Below are 26,345 nucleotides of genomic sequence, written 5' to 3' on the forward strand. Positions count from 1 at the left end.
TGAGCCCACTTGGCGCTGCCTCCATGTGCAAGGGTGTAGAACATCTACTAGAGCATTGGTAACCTCACATGACCCACATCCCTGGGTAAAAATGGCTTGCCTGCCCCCAGCAGTAATCAATTACCAATAGCTCCTTAGCTAAATGATGGGACTTCATGATCACCTCCCTGGTGGGGGTTGGTCTGGTGCTGCTATGTATTCAAATGCTAAATACTGGTCTCCAAGATCTGGTTACTATCCAGAGGAGTACTTTCTCACATACAGCAAATGATGTTGTGTAAATTTTGCTCCCTTATTATCACTGATTGGCTAATAAAGAAAGGCTGGAGCCTGTAGCTGGGCAGAATAGAGATAGGTGGAGCTTCGGTTCCTGGGCTGGGGATCCTGGGTACTGACCACTGGAAAAAGTGAGAAGCGGGGAGAAGAAGGAAGATAGAGGAAGAGGATGTGACCTGATATGGGCAGATCCAGCCCAGACTTATTGGCAGGTAATCTGGGGAATGCAGCTAGAAAAAAGCCAGGTTGGCTTAGAAAATTAGTTTAAATTGTACCTACCCAGTTATTGTGCTAAAGCTTTTTAAATAAATCATTAGGTCTCGGTCTTGATTATTGGAAGTGGGGCTAGCTGGGTCATAGACTAGTCCTCAAGAGTTTAATAAATATTCAACAACACCTCCCCACTCTGGGCTGGGATTTTGTCTGGCTTGACCCTGTAGTAGACACAACACGCACATGGGGTCACAACTGCTATGATTCATATGTGCAACTGCCTCGAGGGTCCAGAAAACACTATTTCATTGTAGTTGCTCACCGCCTCTAGTTCCTACAATCTTTAACTTAGCTATTCAGTCGGTCACACAGGTTCAAATCCAGCTGGCAAATAAGGCACATACACAGTGAGATAAAGAAGACTTTGTCTTCAGTCAACAGAAATTTAATAAGAACCTGACCAGAGGAACTTCAACCTATTAAAAAAAATGACAACTGCCTACTAAGCACAAATATTAGACACTTCCTCTATTGGTAAAATAGAATTAACAATAAAGGACAGATCCACAGGAATACAGAGTCTGGATTTCTTTCTGTTACAGGTGGGTGCCATTTATGTGTTTCAATCCTGAACAAAATACCAGCTTATAGTCTAAATTCAATCATGACAATAAAATACATTCCATTTTCCAAGTTGCTGGTAATAAATATTTACATTTTAAAAAATAGGTTTTGTTCTTTTGTTTTTTAAAAAGACACAGCATGCTTGAGTACACGGAATACGGAAAAGATCATGTTGCAGGGTCACCCGGTAGTTTAAATGGCCTTCTGTATTCAAGAATGCCACCCTCAAAGACACTAACATGATCTGCCTCAGGGTGATGTTCAAGTATGTCTACTGTATCTAGTAAGAAGCAGTGTTCTCTAACATCTGCAGTTTTTAGTATCTTCTATACCCACCTCCTCCTCCTCCTCCTCCATATGGATCTCCATAACCTCTTCCACCATAGCCCCCTCTCCCACCATAACCCCCCCTTCCGCCGTAATCCCCCCTCCCACCATAGTCTCCCCTGCCTTGGAAGCCTCCTCTGCCACCCCCTCCCCCACCACCTCCTCCCCATCCTCCTCCCCCTCCTCCAGCCCCTCCCCACCCTCCTCCACCTCCCCATCCACCTCTTCCACCCCCACCACCTCCTCTACCTCCGCCTCCACCTCCACCACCCCAACCACCCCTCCCTCCGCCTTCTTGTCTCTTCTGCCAAGGGGGCATTTCAGGGGGTGGTGGCTCAATTTCATTCGGGCGTCCTCCCCTGTCAGGCACCCTTCCCATAAGCACCTGTGGGATAAAAAGAGTTTTCTTTAAGTTTCTGGTTTTCAGAACTAAAATTTACAAAGGTCTCAAACAATATTAAAGGTTATTATTTCTAAATAAAGAAGCTAAATCTTTTGAATAACATAAAAGGATTGAATATGGTATGAACTAATACTGAAAATGTGTGATGTTTGACAAATTCTTTACAGTACAACATTTTTAAACAAACTAAAACAGTATTCCTAAAAGTTAGTCTTGTTAATTTTCTCTCATTTAAATTTGTTTAGCAAAATATATGACAAACGTGGTATTAGGCACACAAAGAACTATTTTAGCAAAACGTTTTTAAAGGCACAAACTATATAACCTACTTAGCCAAATTCATACTTGTATAGAGCCATAAAATGACTGCTTGATTCTAGCCTGCTTGGAATCCATGATGTATATTGTGCCAAGCACGGCACGGTGATTTTTCACCCCTGGACGGCAGGTATTCTTTGATTGTTAGAGGTTTGCTCAACCATTTAGATTTGGCAGGTATAGTATGAGAACCTTACTCCCGCTTTGAGAACTTCCTTGAAAATGTCCTGCTCTGTGATTTTTACTGAAACTAGTTCCTCCCCCAAATTGCCCGTTCTTACTCTTTATAAGTTGTAACCTAAAGAACAATAGATGGAGACTTGATCAGATTTTTGTCTGTCTCCATTCTTTTCATCTCCTATTCCATCCCATTCCCACACCCCCCTCCAGATTCCACGCTGACAGTCCTGCTGGGCGGGACACATACTCATTTATTTATAAATGGACCACTCTGAACTTTGCACAAGGGTTGACGTGATGATGGGTTATCCAATAAGACCGCACTCCTCAGGCACACTGTCGCTTGTCAGTGTATAAAGACTGCATAACATGCAGAGTTGAGCATTACAACAATCCCAAGTACAATTTGTAGCAGTTTCCTCCCAGGGAGAAACATTATCATAGGAAGCAAACAACTCAAAATAGCTTCAAGAAGTCCCTGAAACTGACCAGACTCAATAGGCCCCTCCTTCCACAGGAGTATGTAAACAGAACCAGGTGCTGAGCAACAAGCCAGTTGCAAAGACTATTCCAAGACTAGTCCTCCTCCCTGGAAGAAGAAATGGAGACCAGCCTAGCTGCCAGGAGGCAGCTCAAACCAACTGAGCACCTGAAAGGACACTCTCCAACCCGTGGAGCTGTCTGCAGGCTGTGCACCATGTTCTGGGCTCAGAGCCTTTGTGGCTGTCACTCATACTTTGATCACCTGGGCTTTGAATCTGGGGCGGGCGAGTCTCCCCACACAAAGTCTGTCATATAACAAGTGACAGTGAGAGAAGGATTCTCCTCAACTGCTCCTTTCTTTGGGGAAACTTAAGTGGTGCACCCTAACTCTAAATACAATGTGAAATGCTTCACAACTCAAAACATTTTGAGCACCAACATGATGGCACATTGAAAAATTCTACAAATGACATTATGGTTTGCACAGTAGAAGCACAGGCACATAAAAGGATATGGCACAAAATGTACCCCCAAACTATTTGTATGAGGTTTACACAAAACAAATTCCGTGTTTTAATTGGTCTTACCCTAAGATCACTATGTGGATATTCTGAAATATATATTTTACTTTTTTTTAATTTAAAAAAAATGTCATCTGAATCTTTATTGAACATCATTTGAAACACAAACATTTTGAATGAGAACTACTAAAGCTCATTCATATGAGAGAGCATGCACACAAACACCAGTTCCCTTAACTGTGCTTTTAACAACACTTGAAGGATAAACTACAGAGAGTTGAAGTTTCCACTCTTCAGTGGACATAAGCTATGTTACATGCTCTGACAGAGTGAAAGATCAACGGTACTTCTGGAGGGTGTCAACCCCTGCCACAGCGCTGGCAGAGCCACCGGGAATCAAACAGCTTCCTGCTCCTGCTCTGCAGAAGGCAAAACAAACTATTCACCCCTCAACCAAAGCAGTCAAAGCTTTGCAAAGCCACCTCTAGGTAAACACACCTAGAAAAAGAGGCCGTGAATTGGAGAAAGAGAAGAAGGGTTCATGCACTAGGGGAATGGGGGTTACATGGGAGGGACTGGAGGAAGGAAAGGTGCAGGAGTTCATATAATCACATTAGAAATTTAAAAATTATTTTTAAATTCATAGAAGTTATGTCCAATATTGCATTCTGGCAGGCGTGGTGGCCTGTGCTTTACATCCACATATTTGGGAGCCAGAAGCAGACCTGTCCATCTCTGAGTTCAAGGTCACCTGGGTTCCAGGCCAGCCAGGGATACATAGTAATACAATACTAATACACTCTCATTATGCAACAACTTCCAAATCTAAGAATCTTTAACTACCAACAATAATGCCCTAATAACCAAACCATATATATCTCACCAAATATATAGAGATGCTGTCCAAAAACAGCTCACAAGCTCTCCCCCAAATAAACTATAAAATAAAAACTGAAAAAAAAAAATTACTTTAAACAATCACCCTAAGGGACAGCAATATAGATCTACTAGAGCAATTACCTAGCATGCAGGAGGGGAGGAGAGGGGAGAAATAGGAGAAACCAAATGCCTCTGGCAAGAAATCCTATCTCAGAGCAAAGGGGGGAAGAAATCTTTGGCAACGACTTGCATCCTTGCTTTTGAGTTTTTGTTTTTTAGTCATAAAATTGCCTGTGGATGCTCTACTAGACAGACAACTTCCTGTTCAAGCTGGTGGTGATGTTCTGGGTTCATCTGTGGTGCTGCTGCCATTACACAATCAAATCTCATCCATCTTAAACTTCACGAAGACCACTGTCCTAACACTGGATCCCTACTCTGAATTGGGAAAAGATGCTCGGAGATTTTAATTTAATAAATCAAAGAAGTGGTAGCAACAATTCCTGGGGATTCTTACTAAGCAAATGAATAAAGCAAATGCTTGATAAAGCTACAGGGAAAGGCAATTCTCAATTCCTCTAATTCAGAAAGCTTTGATTTACTTCATGGCTACAAAAACTGAAAGGTATACACAAGTGATAGTAAGTATAAAATTTAAATGGATATAAATCCTTCTGACACCCTTTTCTCATCCATCGAACATGAATGGGGGAAAAATGTGCTAAAATCTGTAAAAACAGCAAACCAGAAAGCAACCCGAAAGAAAAACTGACCTTATTGATGGCACATGCCGTCTTCTCCCGGCTGATGCCACTGCTTGTCCTGATGATTTTAGATAGATCCTCACGGGCAGCAAGGAGATGTGCCAATGTGACTGTTGTCTTGGGCGACAAAGCGTAGCGCTTGGGCTGGTAAATTCTTGCTATGTGATCTGTTTTTGCCTAAATGACAGTAAGGAAGGAAAAATCCACACGTGTGAATCCGAATAAAAAACAGTAACAATCATAATCTTTAAAAAGAAGAAAATTCATAATATACAAGCAAGGAAACAGAAAAAAGGAGAAAGCACCCCATTTCTAATGCAATGTATGTAGTCAAATACACAGAGAAATAAGACAAAATAAATAGAAGAAAATACTTCTACTCATGTTAACAATACAGGGCAGGTAAAAAATCTTGTAGAACAAAACCCAAGCCTGAAGAAACAGTGAAGATTATCAAATGTCTGGTTGGAGGTGTTGGTTATCCTCAGTTTCCCTCAGTTTAACTTAGATATTTAGAGTGACTGTACCCTACTGGGAATGGTTTTAAATAAGACAAGAGAATAAATAAATAAATGATGTTCGAAGGGTAACCCAGAAACTAAATATGTAATAACTTAATGACTTAAAGGACTCTTAAAGTAGAATCCTACCATATACTAATATGTGGTATGAGTAAAAATATCATTTTTAAAGCTAACATTTATACTTACTAAATGTTCCAGGATTTAAGTTTTATCTTAAATTTAAAACCTACCACACTACAAAGATTAAAGTTTCAATACATTTTACACCAAAGGGTTTAAAATAGATTCATCAAAAAACTGAGAAAAATATTCTTAAAAGTGATATGTCAACTTTCTTAACAACAACAACAAAAAAAGCTCCATCAAAAGGAAATCAGGGAGATGTAGGAAATAGCATCAAGACACAAACAGAAAACAGGAAATTCAAATGACTAATAGGTTTATGGAACAAGTTCAATTTTCCTAACAAGTTACTCTTCTTATCTATGAAGTTAACAAAAAAGGCGATGCCACCAGTATCAGGAGAGAGTGAGACAGTATTGGTCTGCACACAGGAGCTTCAAGTACTAAAACTAATAGCCTTTCACACGGCAAATATCTCCTAGGAAACCGCCATAATACACAGTGAAATTTGCAGTAAATTATGAAAGTTAGAAAAATTAAATATAGAACAATTAGAAGCAGATGTCTAAATTATGAAGGAAAAAATTCATCCAGGGGATTGAAACTTTGAAAAAGAAACAAATACTTGAAGATGGTTAACCAAATAAAAAACATATCTAAAAGCATCATTAATAGACAAGACCACACAAAAGATCATACTTCAGGGATAGAGGGCAAAACTGAGACAAAAACACAGACATTTAAAAGGAAACTATTAAGGAGCATGAATGAAATTTCCAAGAAGTCTGGTGCAAAAAAAGAGTTGAGAGCTAAAATGAAATGGAACAGACAGACAGACTATTTATTGAAGATATAGTAGAAAATGTCCTAAACTTAGAGAAAGAAATAATATTCAAACACAAGGCATATGGAACTCCAGACATGACCAAAGATGAAGCTCCACATAGCATGTCATAGTCATAATGTCAAAAAAAGGTAAAAAAATAAATAAATAAATAACCCCCAAAGCACAGTAAAAACATCAGCTGATACACAAAAGCAGACTTTATATCAGCACCCATACGAGCCAGAAGCGCTTGGAATGAAGTAGCTCTAACTCTGAAAGCGAGCAACGGTGAACCAGCAATGCTATACCCAGGTATCTCCCAAAACTAGTGGGAAAATAAAGTATTTCAAGATATACACAAATTAAGGCAATTCTTAACAACCAACCCTGCACTGCAGAAAATTCTTAATAGAGTACCTAACAGGAAAGAAGAAAGGAGGGAAAGAGGGAAAGAGGGAAGGAGGGAAGGAGGGAGGGAGGGAGGGAGGGAGGGAAGGAAGGAAGGAAGGAAGGAAGGAAGGAAGGAAGGAAGGAAGGAAGGAAGGCCTGCCTGTCTCTTTTACTCACTGAGTATGTGAAAATGCACACTCCATGCACAGCTCAGATAAACAAACTATACCTAGGAAAGAAAAAAGCATATCCAACACAACAATTCAACAAACTCTCAAAATTAACACAGAAGAGGTAAAAGAAAGATCAATAATTTAACAAAACAAAACATTATAAAGTATATTTACAGAAAATAGTAAGCTCTTATTTATAATAACCATACATGTAAATGGCCTCAATTCACCACTAAAAAGATACAGACTAAAAAACTGGATTAAAAAACAAACAAACAAAAAAAAAATAAGTACCAACTATACATTATCTTCAAGAAATAGCTAGCAAAGACATGAAAAAATGGAAACAAATTACCAAGCAAATAGAAACTGTAAGTAAGCATGTATAGTTATCCTTATAGCAGATAAAGTAAACTTCAAAACAAAACTAATTAGAAAACATAAAAAGGAACATTACATATTAATAAAGAGAACAATTCATCAAGAAAATACAATAGTTGTAAACATTTATGCACTGAATATACTGGAGCCTCTAATTTCATACAAACAAACACTTAAATGCATAACTCCTTACACAATAGGGGTGAGGGTGGCCTCAATACTCCACTCTCCTATTTAGACAGATCTTCTGAACTAAAAGCAACTAAGAAATTCAGATCTAAAATTCACTGTGGATCAACTATGACATAACAGAATAATACAGAATATTCCACCAAATTCAAAATATATATATATATATATATATATATATATATATATATATATATATATTATTTTCAGCAGCACTTTTTTCAAAACTGATCATATCTGAGGACACAAATCCAAGTCTCAACAAATACAAAGAAAGAGATAGATAGTAAGATAGATAGATAGATAGATAGATAGATAGATAGATAGATAGACAGAGAGAAAGACAATCCCTTATGCTGTATTAGAACACAATGGAATAAAATTAGAAATCAACATGAGACACAAAAATACTTGGACACTAAACAACATATTTTTGAATTACCGGTGGATCACCCAAGAAATTAATACAGAAAAAAACTAAAATTCCTAGTGATGAATTACAATGAGAACTCAATTTCTCTGGAGTGCTGAAAAGGCAGTCCTCAGAGGAAGGTTTTCACTGAAAAGCTCGCACAGAAAAAAAAAATCTGAGTGCAGCTCAAGGCTCTTGAAAAGCAAGAATCAGCCAATATCAAGCCCTGCAGATAGCAAGGAACAATAAAGATTAGAGAATTAATGAAATAAAGATTTAAAAAAAAACAATACATAAAATTAACCAAACAAAAAGCTGATTGTTAAACCTTTAGCTAATCTGGTAACAGGGTATCATCACAACAGAATCAAATGAAATACAAATTATTAGTGATTCTACAAACACTTATATTTTAAAAAGCTGGAAAACCTAGAATAAAAGAACCTCTAAATACAGACCATTAACCAAAAGTAAAGCCAGAATATATAAATAAATAATATAAATAAATACCTTAACGAGACATACTACAGGTAATGAGATAAATCAAGTCTCTCCTCAAAAGAAAAAGAGGGAGGGAGGGAGGAAGGGAGGGAGGGAGGAAAAGGAAAAAGGAGGGAGAGGGAGAAAGAGTGGGGGGGAGAGAAAAGAGACAGAGAGAGAGAGAGAAAGAGAGAGAGAGGAAAGCAAGCCCAGGACCAGGGAGATTCACTGATGAATTCTATCAAACTTCCAAGGAAGAACTCAACACTGATTCTTCTTAACTTGCTCATAAAATAGAAAGCAAAGGAACAGTATTAAATCACTCCACAAAAACAGTATTATTCTGTTACACAAACAGGTAAAAACAAGAAAACTACAAACAATTTCTTTGATGAATATAGGTGCAAAAATTCTCAAGAAAATACTTGAAAACAAAAATCAGAAACACATTAAGTTCATGTATTATGATCAAGTGGGCTTCCTCCCAGAAAGACAAAGGTTGGTTCAGCATAAGTAAATCAATAAATGTCTTATACTATATAAACAAACTTTAGGACAGAACCTGCCTAATCGTCTCAGTTGATGTTGAAAAGGCTTTTGCCTGAATCCAACATGCCTTCACAATAGAAGTCCTGAAGACATTAGGGCTAGATAGCGAAGACCTCACAGTATTAAAGGCTACATGTACAACAAACCCCCAGCCAACAACATAGGAAATGAAGACAAAGCATTTCTTCTAAAAGCAGGGAAAAGACAGGGATGCCTACTCTCCCATCTCTTCCTTAATATAGTGTTTGAAGTCTTAGCTATAGCAGTTAGACACGCCAAAGATATTCAAGGATATAAATATGAAAGGAGAAATTTAAACTATTACTATTTGCAGATAACATGATTTCTTTAAAAAAAAAAAAATCCTATGAATCAACTAGAAAACTCTTGGACCTAATAAATACAAAGTTACGTTACTGGATACAAAAATCAGTATTAACAAAGTAGCTGCCATATGTATTAATAGTGAACTCATAGCAAAAGAAAAAAATGAAAAACATTCCATTCAGATCAATTCTTCTCAAATTAAGTGTCTAGAAATTTATTTTCTTCATGACAGTCACCTGCTTTGGTGTCTGCTATTACTGCAGACACAGGACTGGTTTCCTTGTAATACTTCATACACAGAGACAGAAAAATCATCAAGGACCACGAAGAGAATGCAAGTAACACAGAGTTGCTCCTAAGAACAGACATGTAAACCAGTGTCTTAATTTGTCTAGCCCAGGCTAGCCCCTAGCTGAATGAAGCTCATAAATTGCTTTTGTGATGAATCCCTGAGGCTGGATACCTTTGTTTGGCTTATCACAGAGGCCAAGATAGCAGTCCTTGAAACAGAGAGAGTCCTATGATTGCCCCTATTTACTATCTGGAACGTTCTTAATTATGATGAGGGGGAGCAGAGAGAACCCCAGGCTAACACTGGGTAAAGGATTAAAGGAACCAAGCTATCTGAAAAGCTTCCAGCTGGCAATGGCTCCATCCTTCAGCTGTCTTAAATGAGAAGACAAAACACAGTCACATGGACTAAAACCTGTTCCAACATCAGCACTCCAGAACTGTTCCTACATTGCTTTCTTCATTAGTTACTCACCTTAATCAGCTCACAGAAGTACTCCTTTTGTAAGTACTGGTATAAATCACACCGTGCAAATTAAAACCAAAGGTGAAAGCCAGGGGGAAAATGTCATCAGCAAACATGAACCTGTAGGAGACTACCATCGTTGTATGTATAAGCATTGGTGAACTGAACATGTGGCTGGCTCAGAATAGAATTCAAGCTTGAATGTGGCCTAGGTGCTAACAGCAGAGAAGGCGCTGCAGGAGCTGCCCCACACTGCCACCCACAGGACACCAGTGGGAAAGCAGCCTCACCTTGGCTCTATCAGACCATCCAAATGACTGCACTGTCACATCCAATCGTTTCATTAACATCCGCCGGCGGCATTCATATTCACTGGAAAGAGCATCATTAATTCTTTCCAGTTTTTCCTAAAGAATTTGGGGATGAAACCACAAAGATTAGACTCTTTGATTCTGCTCAGAGAGGAAACCTGAAAATCACTGTACTTTAAATAATGAGACTATGGGAAAACATTTAAACATTTAATTATAAAACATTTATAGTGTTCAGAAGCTATTAAAGATTCTTATCTTTCATTAGATATATTTACTTAATTAAAACATCAATTTGCTAAGCAGTGCACATTAATAAGGAAAGAATATAGCAATAACTGTTGTCTTGCTGGCTTCACAAACTACCCTTTCAAATCACAACTCTGCTAATATACTGACATACAAATATAAACATTTTTAGCTAGGTAGATATTTTAAATCGGTAGCTTAACTAAAGTGCAATGATAGATTACTCCAGAATATCAATTCTAATTTGCCAAAATACTAAATGTCCACTTATTAAGGAAGGCAGTTCAATGGATTAGATGTTGCTTGTCCCCTCAAAGGCGCCTATATTGAAGGTCTGGACTGCAAGGTGGCACATGTAGGAGGGAAACAGAAAAGCATAGAGAGCCTGTGTGAAGTGAGGCCCAGAGGGGAGTCTTAGGTCAACTGCAGGTATGACCCTGAAAAGGACTTTGGGATGCCAATCTCATGACTTTTCATCTGATATCTTCTCTACATACACAAAACAGCCTTGCCATCCATCAGGAAGTGACAGAGACAAAGGACAGCCCCCCCCCATAGCCCGCACTATGCAGTTTAGACTTTCAGTATTCAAAACTCTGAGCTAAAGTCTCTTTTTAATGGTAGCCTCTCTCAAATATTTCATTACAGCAACAAAAACATTTAAAAGTGAACTAATACAGTTATGCTCTGACTTAGTTATAAAACTAGTAAAAGGAACACTTACTGCCTGTTCTGAGCTTAAATCAACCTTTAGCAGTGGTCTTCCAACATGGTTTTTCTGGACTTTAGAAAGAATATCCTTTACCTAAAAGTCAATATGAAAGAATTACAAAATTACAAAAGAATACATATATATAATTTAAAACTATCTTATTATTTGATGTGCTGTTCTGAACACCAAGCAATAACCATGCTAAGATGAAACTAGTAAAACACCTCCACCCAGCAGGAAAGAGGGTCACAGCAGTACCAAATCCCCGGTTCACAAAAAGTGCCAGTTACATTAATTCAAACCACAGAGCATTCTTGCTAGAGTAAAAAGTGTAAGGTTCAGGAAATGTCAAGTTCAAATGATGCGTGTACAATAATTTTGCAATTTTTTCTCAAGATGGCATTCTTTACTTTCCAGTAAACTCTCAAGAGCGAAACTAAGACATTTTAGCAAGTACGTCAATTTTTCTCAAATAAATACTGTAATGTGTACTTGTTCTTTACTTTTGCTTTAGTAACATCACAGGTCATTCCAATAATAGTAATTTATCCTGAACAAGTTGACTACAGAGTAAAATTCTAGGTTGTGCTCATCCTTCTAACTGGTTGAGTTGTTCACTGTCTTATTTTACAGCAACCACCGCAAACAATCAGAAGCAGTAACGTTTCTTTAAGGATTCAATCAGGCTAAAGAGAGGGCTCAATGATTAAGAGCATTCACTGCTCTTTCAGAGGGGCTGGGCTTGACTCCCAGAAAGATCCATGTGTAACCCCATGCCACAGGCTCCAACAGGCATGCACGTGGTACACAAACATGCATGCAGGGAAAACAAAGTACATGAATACAAAGCAACTTCCAAAAAACTCAAAATCCCCTTGAAAACTGAGATGATGATAATAAGAAATGACTGTAAACAGGACAGGTTTTGTTTAATTTTTTTTCTGGGTGTTAAAATGTTCTAAAGTTATTCAATAATTAGTAAAAATGGCTACACAATACAGACATTTGTACATTTAATACGGGTGAATTCTGGCAGGCAGACTGCATCGTGAGAGTTATATTTAAACATTGCTTACACAAGCCTGTGCAGCGCTGCCCCAAACTGTAAACCCTCTGCTCTTCAGAGCAGAGTACCCCCACAGCGGTCACACAGAACCACACAGGACACTGTGAGTTCCCCAAACGCCTAACTACCTGCGGGCTACTTTACTTTAATCTCTTAATAACCAGGGGTCAGCTGTTGCCTCTCACTTGAGAGGGCACAAAATGCAATGAGACTTAGTAACTTGTTATTGAGTGAGCTATAAGCAGGGGCTCTGGGGGCTGAGTGTCTAGACATCAGACATCAGTCTACCTCACTGCAAAACAGAACCTCAGTTTCCTCACGCAGAGATTGCAAGCAATAAAAACACCTATTATCACAACATGCAAATACTCAGAGCAGTAAATGACATGGATTTGCTGTCACATTACTGAATAGCGTAAGTTAGAAAGTAAAAACTGTCTTTTTCAATCATAACAAAGTATCTTCTAGGAACATCACATGAAAAAAAAAATAAAATACAGAAATTCTTACTTCTGATTGGAAATGAATGGCATAGTAAGGTGTCTTAGGTAAACAGCCCTGGTGACATTGTAAGGTAAAACGCAGGAGGTACAAGGTGACAGCTGTTTTTAACTACCCGATCAGAGAAAGTCCAGTGTGAATATCCCATGGGGCGTGGGGTAAGCACGTGTTTTTCACCTTGCAAAATATCTACTTCTTTCATTATGTTGTATTACAACGCTAGCTACCCAAGCGATCCTTGAATTTGCAAAGTGATTTTTATCATGGAAAACTCTGGTAAAGCCTTAGGACCCACTCAGTAAGATAGGATTCCTGAATATTAACTACAAATTAAATTGTATGTATTAAATACACATCCAAACCTTGGCTTACAAATAAAGCTTTGGGGGAGTATTTTTGTTTTGGTGCTGGGGAAGGTATCCGGGACCTTCCATATGGCAGGCAAGGGCTTTACCACCAATACAAACTTCTAGCAACACAAGTTTTTCTTTTGAAATTAACAGCCTATATCACAATGAAAGGGAAAACTTTTATTTACAATATAGCATTGACAGGTTAGCATTTAGTTGAATTTTTTAATATATCTGTATGTAGGTATAATACCTTTGATTCCACTTGGCTCAAAAGGAGTGGAATGTCAGAAGTGTTTGACTTGGGGACCCCAAGGGCATCACACACAGCTTGCACTTCCTGGCAAATTTCACTGTTTTTATCTAACTGAGAATTTTTATGATTTTTCTTCTGTAATATCTGTAAAGCTTGAAGTTCTGTACTTAAAAACACTGCAACAAAAAAATCAGAAAATAACATTAATACATGCATGAGAATTTGAGAAAATTTCCTGAACTATAATTTACTTAAAACAAGTATTAACAATATCAAAATCAAGACTAACTTACAAAGAACCAAAGAGAACAGCAGCTATAGAATGCCTCAAGCCTGAATGACAAATAGGCATTATTCACTGAATTCTAAAAGTAGCGCAAAGTTCAACAAATACATGCTCTAAGGAGAACCTTAGAGCAGCTGTGGGAATACAGATTGATGAGACACGCCAAACCTCCCATGATATAAACAAACCTCACTCAAGAACCCCGAAGGCACAAACTATATTTTATCTTCTTTTCTGTGATGTATTCTCAGTGCCAAAGGCAGTTCCTGGTATAGCATTAGGTGATCAATAAATGTTCCAAAATAGTCAATCAATGCCCATCAGTACCAAAAACAAAATAAAACAAAACCAAAACAAACAAACAGTAATCTGTGTAACAGCCTAAATTTCCCAACGAATTTTAAAAATTAGGTAAGACTTCAGAGATGGCAGAGGCAGAGGCAGCCACTTCATCATAAATGGTCAGGTGTGAGTCAGGCAACGGAAGACTTGCTAAGTTGGCAAAGAGTGCGCAAACACAGGGATTTACTGAGCACACTGTGAGTGCTAACGTGTGCTAGTAAAGTTTGAGCTGTTTATGTAAGAATGTTGAAGGCAGTGCAACACTTTTAGTCAAACACAAAGGCCTTTCTAAGAAGAGATCCAATGTCTCAATACTCAGTCTACAAATTCTGATCTGAAAATATGTTGAAGACATGCATTTAAAAGCCCCAGGGAAGACAACTTACACAGAAGTTTCAAGCAGTCTTCTTTCTTTGTGAGACGGTCTTTAATATCTCCTGATATGAGTACCGAGTATGGACAGGCCATCTCTTTTAAAAAACCACTTATCTCAAGCTGGAAGCTCTCTAGGTCGTCTCTCCCTTTAAAAGAAGTCATACTATTCACTGAATGCTTACCACATAATCCACTATAAAATTTACCAAAAGTTGATTTCCATTTTATATTCAGTTCCAGATTTTCACTTTCAAATTCAATCTTTAGATAGGTGGTTGCAAGACTTGGGTAAAAGCAAGCACACAATGTCTACAGATAGAAAATGACATCTAAGTTTAGAATGAAGGACATGTCATGGGTTTGGAAATATTCTACATTGAAATCTCTGCTAAGTTTCTCCAGATGGACTCTCCATGAAATCAGTTAAGCGGACACTGAGCATGAGCACCTAAAACATTCAAAACCATTACCAGAGCTACAGTTACTAACTGGCTCCATGCAACTGTTCAGTTCTACTGTTTCTCCATATTCAGATAATGAATGGAATCATGGGCTGCTTTCTTTAATATAATTTTGAGGAACTTGCAGTATACTTGAAATATAGGCATTTCATTTTGCTTAAAATGAACTGTCATTATGACAAAGAAAAATTAATTAAAAAAAAAAAGCTTAGGAAAGGAATGCTACTTTGTTCCTCAGTAAATACCCAATAATTGCTCAGCTTTCCTTTTATCAGACTACCTGAAATGCTACAACAGATGCAGGAAGACTCCAGCTACAGGATGATGATGACTTGAAAGAGCTGTATAAGGTACTAAGAGGTTCTTAATCACAGTATTTCTATGTTAATCTTTGTCCTGAGATAAAGACCTGAGAATAGTACTTAAATTGAGGACTATAATTATGTTTAACACTTAATTCAAAATCAGTTAGGATCAAAAGCTCTGATTTTTAAAACAGCCAGTTCACACTACCTTTTCCAGGGAATGATACTGAGTCCATGACTGCAGATAGGCAGGGATGGCTCATAATTTGTAGCAAATTGAAGAATCAATTTTGGAATACTGTAAAATTTAATTCAAAGACTCTGTAATAACTGGACTGAGGTTCTTCATATTTCTGACTTTCCCTTACACCGTGGTCATTCTGTTGATAAAACTACAAATCGTGCGCTGTCATTTGCTTTACTGCTAAGTGGAAGGGTGGACAGAGCAGAGCGGCTTACCTGCTGAACTGATGCTTTCCTCCAGGTTGCATAAGGTCTTTATTTGGGAGCCTAACCAAACGCAGAGCTCCGAAAACTCAGGTGAAGACAGCCCACCCTCTGCTGCCTTGGAGAGCGCCTGTTCCTCTAACAGTGGACCCTTATACCTAGAAAGAAAGAAACAATGGTTTAAAAATGAACAGAAGTTGTTTTGATATTTGCTATTTTCTAACAAGAGTAAGATGAAATCTCTTGAGTTTTTTAAATCTGCATTGCCCTAATTGCTAAGGATAATGAACATTTGGGGGGAGAGGATATGTCCTTGGCCTTTTAATTTCTTCTATTGTGAACTCTCTGTTCATATTCATAGTCCCAGTGCAGGCCAAATGACTCCCCAAACACTACAGGCTGTTGCTCCTGCCCTTGGATATCTGTCAGAGGTTGAAAGTCAGCCTCTACTGCTGAGGACACCAAGGGCATAGGACTCGGGTTATGTGAGTGGAATCTAACCTGAAGCCTCCTTCCTGCAGTCTAGCTCCCACAGTACCAGAAGGTTTTATGCACACTGCCAAGAGAGGGAAGCAATCGGTGGCCCTACCCTGCTGCGACACCTATGACACAGTGACCAGCAGCAAGATATCCATAAGGTACAAACTCATTTTTGTTGTAAACAACAGCTGTCTAAGTCATCAGGAAGGAACTCATGGCTGGCCAGGAAGGAACCTAGCCAGATGGGGCTTGTCAGGGCACAGTCTTTGAAGAGAATCTGCATCACTTGGCTAGGGCAGCATAATTCCTTAACTACATTCTAAGTTTTACCCTCATTCCCACAGCTCCGCGTAGCTTCTCTCTACAGCAAATGAAGATTGTTACAGAAAACCACAAAAGGACACAATGCAGAGAGCAACAGATTGAGGGGAGCCCAGCCCCAATGGATAGCTCTGCAGCAGAGTTCCTGCATCCATGGTTCAGGGAACACCAAGGAACAAGGGACAGAAAGAGTGTCAGAGCCAGAATACCAGGAACTCTGCTGTGGGGCTACTTCTCTTAGAGAAGCCTGCTGAAATAAGACCTGAACAACAGTACCAACAGACATGCTAACATGCAAGGGAGGTGAATCTCATTGGGACTCAAGCCAGACAACGACCTACAGTCAACAAAAGACTGCTGAGAGAATTAGCCTTTCCCCGGGATGAGCACTCTGACTGGTTTTCCAGAACAAAGTGGTCAGCCCTGAGACTACAAACAGCAAAACTGGACTCAGCAGGATGTGTACACATATAGTATATATACTGAGAGAGATGTGTGTGACAATATAATCAAAGAAACAGGCTGTAAAATTGAGAGTTGTGGGATACGGGAAGGGCAAAAGAACTCTTGACTTTTCTTGTTTACTTTTACTATTTTTTTTAATCTCTTACTTTCTCTAGAGGGGAAAACCTCTAGTCCTCGTCAAGCCCTGCTACCTCTTTTTATAAATCATTTTATCAGACTACAGATATTACTTATATTGATTTGCGATTGTGGCTGCTTTCAGGGTAGAGTTGTACAATTTACTGATCATTCTTACTAGTTACTCTATGTAACTAGTATTTGGCTTTTTCACATATTTTCTAACAAATTAAAATATTATAAATAAAACAATATCAAAGTCTTAATAGCTGTGTGTTGTCCCAATAGTATGAACTACAGTGAACAAAAGCACAAATGCAAATTTCTAGTTTATGAAGCAAAGCTAAAGAGGACTGATGAAATTTTAACCTGCAATATTTATTTCAGTTTTATCATTTAAAATATTCCCACAAGTTGTATTAGCCAAGACACCAAATTTTCAAAATACCTAATATAGCACCTCAACCGTATTAGTTATCAATTTTCTACACATATTCTTTCTGCAACTAAGGCTTATTAGGCACAATACAGCCAGATTTTAGCAGAAGCTACTCACAGTTTTCACCTGATATTAAGATATCTCTCTCTCTCTCTCTCTCTCTCTCTCTATCTCTCTCTGTCTCTCTCTGGTTAGTAGAAGCACATTCATGTGACCAATGAGTCTTATGAGTGGTCCCCAGGATTTGTGACTACTTTCTCACTTTCCTGACAACCCAGCCAGACATTTCTCTACCAGGATGGTATCTTTAATTCAAAATACAATTACGAGTTTTATTCCCAGAAAATTCACCTGTCAATATTTGATAACACGATTTTGTTTTGCTCTTTAATTTTTAGGAATTTGTTTTCTTTTTTCATTTTACTTTTATTTATTGCTTTGCTGTGTAATTATGCAGAATATATAGTTTTAAAGTAAACTCATAAAATGAGGTACATTCACACAAATCTCACTTCCCATGTTTTTGTCTTTTAAATAGACCTCAGTGGATAGGTCCGGCTGTTCTTAAGGTTACTACAAATTCCAGGTTGATCACCTCATAATCTTCCTGCCCCTGCCTTCCCAAGTGCTGGAACTACAGCTGTGTGCTACCACACCCCTAGCTGGCCATCTGAGTCTCAGTGCCCCTGCTCGGACTCCCACCACATAGGGAACCGTATTAGTTAACTGGGAGCTGTCCATCTGCAGCTATTTTTACATAAGTATAAACATGCTTTTGTTTCTCCTTGAGATGAGGTAGCTGCTACATGCTGTTTGGTACCTCAGTCTTACTGCAGACACAGCTGCAGGAGTCAGAGCAGGCCTTCTTAAGCTTTTTCTAGGTGTGACGCTCTTCTCCAGAGAACTTGTTATGCATCCTGGGGTATATGAGTATGTAAAGTAGGTATAAAATCCAACGTTTACTGACAATAAATCATAAATTTTCTCTACTGACATTTCACCATCCAGTTATCAGTAGTACCCATTCCCCTACATCTCACCAAAGTTGCCAAACTTTTATATTTTTACTACCCACTGAGTCAAAAATGAGTTGTATTTCATGAAGAATATTTTCTGAAGCTCATTCTGTAGTCTAGGCTGGTTTCATACTCAGAGATCTGACTTCTTCTGTCTCGAACGCTGGGATTAAAGGTATGCACAACCGCCACCTAGTTATAAATATTTTCAAATATACATTTTGCAGATAAATTAAGCCAGGCTGGGCATGGTGGTGCATGCCTTTAATCCCAAAACTTGGGAGGCAGAGGTAGGTGGTGGATTTCTGTAAGTTTGAGACCAGGCTGGTATATATTTTTTTAAATTCATTTATTCACTTTACATCACAATCGTAGGCCCTCTCACCTCTCCTCCTGGCCCTATCCTCCCTCCCCTTCTCAAAAAAAGAGGAGGCCTCCCCGACCACCACCACATCAAGTCCAATCAGGACTGTGGCCTGGTAGGGGAAGTAATCAAAAAGCAGGCAACAGAGTCCATGTCAGAGACAGCCCCTGCTCCCCTTACTAGAGCACTCATAGCTACCCATCGGCTGCATCTGTGTAGGGAGCTTAGGTCCAAGTTTATGCATGGTCCTTGGTTGATGCTTCAGTACCAGAAAGCCCTTCTGGGCCTTCATTAGTTGGCTCTGTTGGTCTTCTTGTGGAGCTCCTGTCCCTCCAGGTCCTTCTATCCTTCCCCCTACTTTTTCATAAGACTCCCTAGCTTCACCCAATATCTGGTTATGAGTCTCAGCATCTGTTTCAATCAGCTGTTGAGAGTATCCTCTCAGTGGACAGCTATGCTAGGCTCCTGTCTGTAAGCATAGCAGAGTATTGTTAATAGTGTCTGGGGTTCAACCTTGTCTCCTTAATGAGATTTAAATAACAAGTTGAACGCCAGGCTAGACATGCATATTTATAAATCATCTGATCTTTGTTTCAATGCTTTTTGATATTAGTCTAATTCTGTAACACCATCAGATAAATGTGGCCTTAAGATTTAAGCCCCAATGTGACCCCAAACTCTCTACAGAAGCTCTTAGACCTCTGTCAACACCTGTAATTAAATGAAACAAATAACCTATTCCCCATCTCAGATGATGCCTCCAGGAGAAGACAGAGCTATGGCTGGGACACTGTCTGCTCCAGCTGAAGGTTGCTCCCTAGATGCCAGTCTCCCTCCAGGCCTTACATGGCCCCTCACTGAGAGACTCAAGAGTGAATATTCATTTCCCACGTTCATTTCTACCATAAAGCATTTGTAAGTGTCAACAAACACTGACCAAATCACCAAAAATGCTGACTTTAGGGAATGACACAAACATAATCGTCAACATCTTAGTGTACCAGGTGAGGTGAAAAAACAGAAAACAACGCATCTAACAAACTTGAATGTGAATTCAGAATGAACCGTAGCAGGGACCAACACAGGTAGACTGTTCAGGGCATGCTAGGCCAGAGGGAAGTATGCAAAATACCTCATTTAATTACCATAATACCCCACAATTGAGTGCTGCCATTCGGCTCAGTTTACCGGTGAGCAAAGAGGAAACCGGTAAGCAACTCAATTAGAATTGCCACAGTCCTGGCAACTGACTAGCTTGAGCTGTACAATCCTCTATTGCCTCTGTTCAGCCAGACCAAACCTTCCAGCACTGTCTCTTTTCAATTATTTATATAAAGATATTCTATGGGGTAATAATAAGTTGGGTATGAAACAGTGTGCCTGACTAATGCAGTCCAAGCAGTGCTGGGTGCAGTCTCGGAGCTGCTTTCCCTGTCCCCGGGTATCAGCAGCCCACTCTGTACTAGCACAGACCCGGGGTACTTCCTTACTGTCACCAGTGCTCCCTAGATGACAATCACCGTGACTTCTCCCTGAGAAGTCAGAGAAGTGAGAGGTGCATTCTGCCACCTTGATCTCAACGAAATTCTGTTGCTGGCTGAGGGTAGCATTCCAGTATCCGTATTTAATTGGGGAAGTGCTACTGTTACTCTAAACAGCTACAGAACCCAGCACCTCTTACTGGAATCATAGCTACTAGTTTGACATTGCTTCAGGCTAGATGAATAAACCATGGCGTTAGTCCATTAAAGTGTTGTGGTTCTTCCTCCAACAGCCATTACCCAAAGCCTATTTTTTTTCCCGTTTTTAAAAAAAAACTATTTAATATGTATAGATGTTTTGCCTGCATGCTTGCCTAGGCACTAGGTAAATACCTGGTGCCTAAGGCCAGAAGAGAGCACTGGATCGCCTGGAACTAATTACAAATAGTTGTGAGCTGCATGTGGGTGCTGGGAATTAAATTTGGATCTCCTGAAAGAAGAGCCAGTGCTTTTAGCCACTGGGCCATCTCTCCAGTCCCCTAATTTATTTTTTGAATATCAGCCAGTGCAAACAATATGAGCCCTTTTTTTTCCTACCATTTACCTATACTACTGGTCCTGGTGCCACTTTAGCCCTCTACCTCTCTGCTTTCCATGCTCAGCCACACTGCTCAATCTGTAAACAACTATTCTCGTCTTCACCTGTCTCAGGCTAGCCCTACTCCTGAAGCATTAACTTCATCCAGTTCCTCCGGGTTTTGTCCTCCTTGCTCTCACAACTACCCTTGTTGTTTAAAGCTCTGGACAGTTTCTCCTGCAGTTCCAGCGATGAGCCTTTTGAGCATCTAACACTGTTTTGGTTAGATGTAGATTTTCTTCTCCATCTACTCTTACCGTTATCTTGTACCTTTCCAAAGTCCACAAGCAAGTCCTATGAACACCCTGAGCCCTCCACTCCCTAACCTCCTTCTAGAACCACTTCATGTCAGTAACATGCTCTCTGGACTTTGCCACAACTAGAACTATTCTATTTCCCAAATGGTGAATTCCAGCATGTCTCTCCCTGACCATACCTTCTATCTCCCTGGCTTCTTTTTCAACAACTGTTCTTCAACCTCACTACCTCCAAACTACTGGTTCCTCTGCGTTCTCCATGCTTTCTGGCTCCTTCCTATTTTTACATTCTTCCCTCTCCAATTGTGAGTCCATGGTATGTCATTTTACTTTGTTGCTTAATACATAACAACTGAAGAAATGAATCCTTGAGTACTAAAAGTCCATAACTGAGGATCATCACTAAGTCCCATAATGCATTTCTTTCCTTCACACTATGATGAACCCACTACCACTAAACAGCCATCAAGTCTTTCCCAAACTATTAAATAAGATCCCAAAATTCCCCAATGTGCTGGCAAAAGGAACTTTAAAGTTAAGACATCTAATAATCTGCCAGTCCTATTAAAGAATAAAAAAGCAAATGAATACCATTGCTGTTTTAATCGATGATGAAAATCCCAACTGTTCTAATTTATCAATAAGGACTCAGGAGCCAGAGCTGGGGTGAAAACCCGCTAGCTCAAAGAGGCAGAGAAAGCACCCAGATGACCTTCCTTCTTAGCTCAGGTCGGGATGGGAAAAAACCCAAAAGGCTTACTAGGAGGAAAAGGCCAAAAAAATCCAAGGCCAAAGGCTTGCTAGTTCAAAGCCCAAAAAACCATGGAGATGAGGAGCTGAAGCCTAACCTAAAGCCAGAACTTGAGCTAAAAGCTCTGCTTCTTCTACATGCTTTCTTAAATACTCAACTCAATGTCCTGCCAACTCTTTAATCCCTGTCAGCTGTTTTTTTGCTCTGTCTCTTGACCTAGGGTTAACTTTACTAAATCTGGTATACAGAGAACTCTTGGTTTAAAGGTGTGTGCTAGGCCAAGGTGAACCACACATAATCACCTGTTTACAATAAAAGAAAGTTCTTGGATTAAAGGTGTATGTTAGGGCACAACCAGACCAAACAATAAACAGGGTTGTACAGTTCACAACTTTAGGATTCATAATGAGATCAAATATCCTGCAACACACCATAGCTGTATAGGTACTGCATGCTCTGGTCCAGCCTACACCAACCTTGGCCTTCACACTCTGCCTTCTAGCAACATTACTTCCTCTTGATCTAACACAACATGGTCCTGCATGGTTCCAGGCCTTCCCATCTCCTAACATATAGAACATACCATCTCCCTTCTAATACCATCTAATCTCACTTAGTTGATTTCTACTCATCCTTCCTCCCTCAACTCAACTATCACCTCTTCAGGAATCTATCACTAACCCATAAGCCTCTTGTTCTATCACCCTGCTTTTTCCTTTGAAGCACTGAATACAATGTATAAATGGCCAACCACATCTGTTTTTACTCTCAACTGTGAGCTCCATAAAGCCAGGAATCAATCTGTTTTGCTCACCAATTAACTCCTCAGGACAGTGTCAGGACACAATCATGCTCCATAAATGCTGTGAGCCTGGGCTGTGAAGCTTCAAACCTCTGCAACACTATGTTACACTTCTGAAGTTAATGACTCAGTGAGTCGGTGGTACATACCAGAACAGAACCTTTTCATCAGCTCTGTGAATGGCTCCAATGTACAGCCAGCCCAACCAGCTGAGATGGACTCGTCACAAAATCAAAGGCCATGAAATCATCTGCTTGAGGGTGTTCATTTGACGGAAGAGGAAACTGAGTCCTACGCAGTTTTCTTTGTAACACACTCATCTCTACATTGGCCTTTCACAGTTTTCCTTTTTAAGTCATTCCATTAATTTCTTACTTTACATGGCTGTCATGTAAAGTAAGAAACCATGTAAAGTAAATAACCATGAACGCACTTTCACTGAGAAACTAAATGGTTTAATCACAAAATAAAAATACATTATTCAGAATCTGCATGGAGATCTGAAAAGACAGTGGTCAATTACAAATACATTATCAGTAATATTTTCCAGATTTCGTTATCATAGAGGGAATTTTTCAAACTTCAAAATCTAGTTCTTGGCCATCCCAGGTAATATCAATTCTAAAGTGTGCAACTCTTCTACTTCTCCATTCTGAATAATATGAAACAAGTGTTTCTCAGAAATGTCAGCCTTACAGCAAATTTCACTTTCTTAAACTCTACGGTAGAAACAATAAGTTTAAGGAATCAAAGAATAAAGCCATTGTCTTCCCATGGCATAATGACTTACAAGATCTCCAAAAGTTTAAATGTCTGACTTGGGAGCCAAACTGGAGCCCAAACTCTTCAAAATACTTTAACTTCATATATTAGTTACATCCTCAGGCAAGGCAAGAGAATTTCCCAGAAACACAAATGGCCCTAAAATAATCACTGGTTCTGTTCTTTCATTTAACAAACATTTTATTCAAGGTCAAGTAGATGCAAGGTAATAATAGCAAAGTATGCATTAGCAGGGTAGAATAAAAGTAACACTTGCAAGAGGCACAACCAAGTTTGAGGGAGCAAAAGTAAGGGGCGGGGCATAAAGATTTCAAGCTTCTTTAGAAAGTTACCCTACAAAAGACACCGCATGTGAGAAGGGAAATGATTATGTAGAGGGCACCAACCAAGGTAGGAGACTTGTTTATCAATCCTCAACCGTTTGGCCCTTTGCTTAGAAGTATGCACCCTCCTTTGAACTTTTTCTCCACTCATATATCTAACCTGGCACTGTTCGCTGTGACAGACCCCACTCTAGTACGTTGCCAGGGCCTCGGCAGTGAAGTAGGGTGAAGTTCACAAGACAAACATGGAAAAACAGCAAGGGCTGTGAAGAAAACCAGGGTGGGAAGAGAGCAGTAATACGGCGTGTCCAGATCGCCTCATTACCGCCACCTCCTGGGGTCCTCAGAACACTTAGCGCCCTGGATTAGAAACTGCTAATACCACTCTGAAAACTGTCATTCCTCCCCGCCTGCCACACAAACGGGCATCAAGGAACGGAGATGGTTAAATGCAGGGGTTCACACTCAACCAAGAGTCTCCTAAGAAGCCGGGGTGCGTCCTCCCGAGCCCGGGGTAAGCCGCCGATTGAGGAGCGTGCGACACAACGGTCCGGAGGCGAAGTGCGGTGCGGCGGGCGCAGGATCTACGTCCACACAAAAGATCCCCAAGGCCCGGGGAGAGCCGGCTGCGGGCTGAACGTGACGGGCAGGACAGGGGGCCGAAGCACCCGCAGCCCGCAGCCGGCTGGCCTCTCGTTCCGGCCGCTGGGTCCCGGCTAGCGGGAGCGCAGAGGCCTGCGCACTGGCCCGCACACCGCCTGGCCCGGGAGATGCGCGCGCCTTTGCCGCAGCGGCCACGCGCAGGGCCAGCGGGCGCTCCCCTAAGCAGCGGTCCACGAGAACACTCACCCCAGGGCCTCCAGGGTGTCCAGTATGTCTCCCTCCATGCTAGTTTCGGGCCCGAGCTCTGGCCCTCTCATGGTCGCTTGGTCCAAAGCTGTTCGTCACTCTAAAAATCCCGCCGGAAACCAGCGTCATCGCGCCGAGGTTCCGGGGCGGGTAGCCATGGCGACCGTGGAGGCGCGCTTGGGACCGAGGCCTGGAAACAATCCATGCTTGGTGCAGTCTGAACGACGTGTTTGCAACAATAGAAACTTTTATTAATGATGGAAAATAAGCCATATGTTCATAATAAAATGGAATTTTTGTGCTGGGTCTTATCCACGTGTGGAAGTCAATCAGTCAATCTTTTATCATGACTCTTCCACCTTAGATTTTTAATTTTTATTTATGGTGTGTGTGTGTGTGTGTGTGTGTGTGTGTGTGTGTGTGTGTGTGTGTGTGTGTGTGTGTGTGTGTGTTCCAGTGCCCTACATGAAGCCAGCAGAGGGCATCAGATTTTGTCCTATGGAAGAGGAGCCACCATTCTTAAACAGTGAGCCAACTCTCCAGTCACCCACACACACACATCTCTCCTTCTATAACAAAAAATTCTCAGAGGAAAGTATAATTATCTCCAGCTAGAAAGTAACAGCATATGCATATAAATAAGCCCATTGAGCCAAAATATGCAGCTGTGCTCCTGCTTGAAGAAGAAGAGATCGAGAGTATTATTTCATTATGAATGTAGAACCAAATATATGATATATTCTTTCCGTTTATCTGTAGAGTCATCTCAAATATATACTCAGATTTCATGTTGTATTGATGATCATATATGAATGTATAAGTAAACAAAATACCAATAGTAGCTACAAATCTAGATTCAGTAGAAACATCCTTAAGAAATAAAAGAAAGGCCACTGCATGCCTTTAATTCCTGCACACAGGAGGCCGAGGCAGGTCTAGCTCCATGAGTTCAAGGCCTGGCTCCTACATAGTGAGCTCCACGCCAGCCAGAGTTACAAAGTGAGACATCGTATCAGAAAATAAGCAAACAACTTTAAAAATAAAAAATCAAAAAGAAGAAGAAAAGAAAGACATCTTCTGAGAATCAAAAATTAGCATACATTATTTCCAGCAGATTTGTGTCAAAAGAAATCTCAGGGTTGTTTGAGTGAAAAGAAAATAATGACAGATGAAAACACAAGACTGTAAAACGTGATGAAAACTACTCCTAGGAAGAGCAAAATGAGATAAATATTGGCTGTTCAAAACAGCAATAGTAATGTCTTGTGAAATTTGAAATGTAAAATGTTGGAGGAAAGAGTTAGCAAATAGAGTTAATGAATTATAGGATTCATGATTTCCAAGAAGTGATAAAGAAATAACTTATGATAATAAAGCAAGATTACACACCATTGTCATTAATGTATTCAGTAAATAAACAATCAAATATAACATAGAGAAGGGAGGACAATGCACAGAATCTATTGAGAAGGAAAAAATG

The 26,345-nt window shown here is 39.9% G+C and overlaps 1 protein-coding gene across 1 annotated transcript; it reads right to left on the reverse strand.

Annotated features, from left to right (window-relative positions):
- Positions 1-902: 902 nt before the first annotated feature.
- Fam98b (family with sequence similarity 98 member B) lies at positions 903-24,973 on the reverse strand. The gene is made up of 8 exons (XM_055603822.1): positions 24,866-24,973; positions 15,793-15,938; positions 14,579-14,713; positions 13,562-13,740; positions 11,404-11,484; positions 10,410-10,526; positions 4,998-5,165; positions 903-1,825 (listed from the first exon to the last, which is right to left on the reverse strand). Exons 1-8 carry the CDS (start codon positions 24,934-24,936, stop codon positions 1,430-1,432), a joined length of 1,293 nt encoding a protein of 430 aa, XP_055459797.1. The 5' UTR covers positions 24,937-24,973; the 3' UTR covers positions 903-1,429.
- Between the last annotated feature and the right edge of the window lie 1,372 nt (positions 24,974-26,345).

This window comes from Psammomys obesus, unplaced genomic scaffold, assembly GCF_907164565.1.
Source record: "Psammomys obesus unplaced genomic scaffold, mPsaObe1.curated_primary_1811, whole genome shotgun sequence".
Lineage (NCBI taxonomy): Eukaryota > Metazoa > Chordata > Mammalia > Rodentia > Muridae > Psammomys > Psammomys obesus.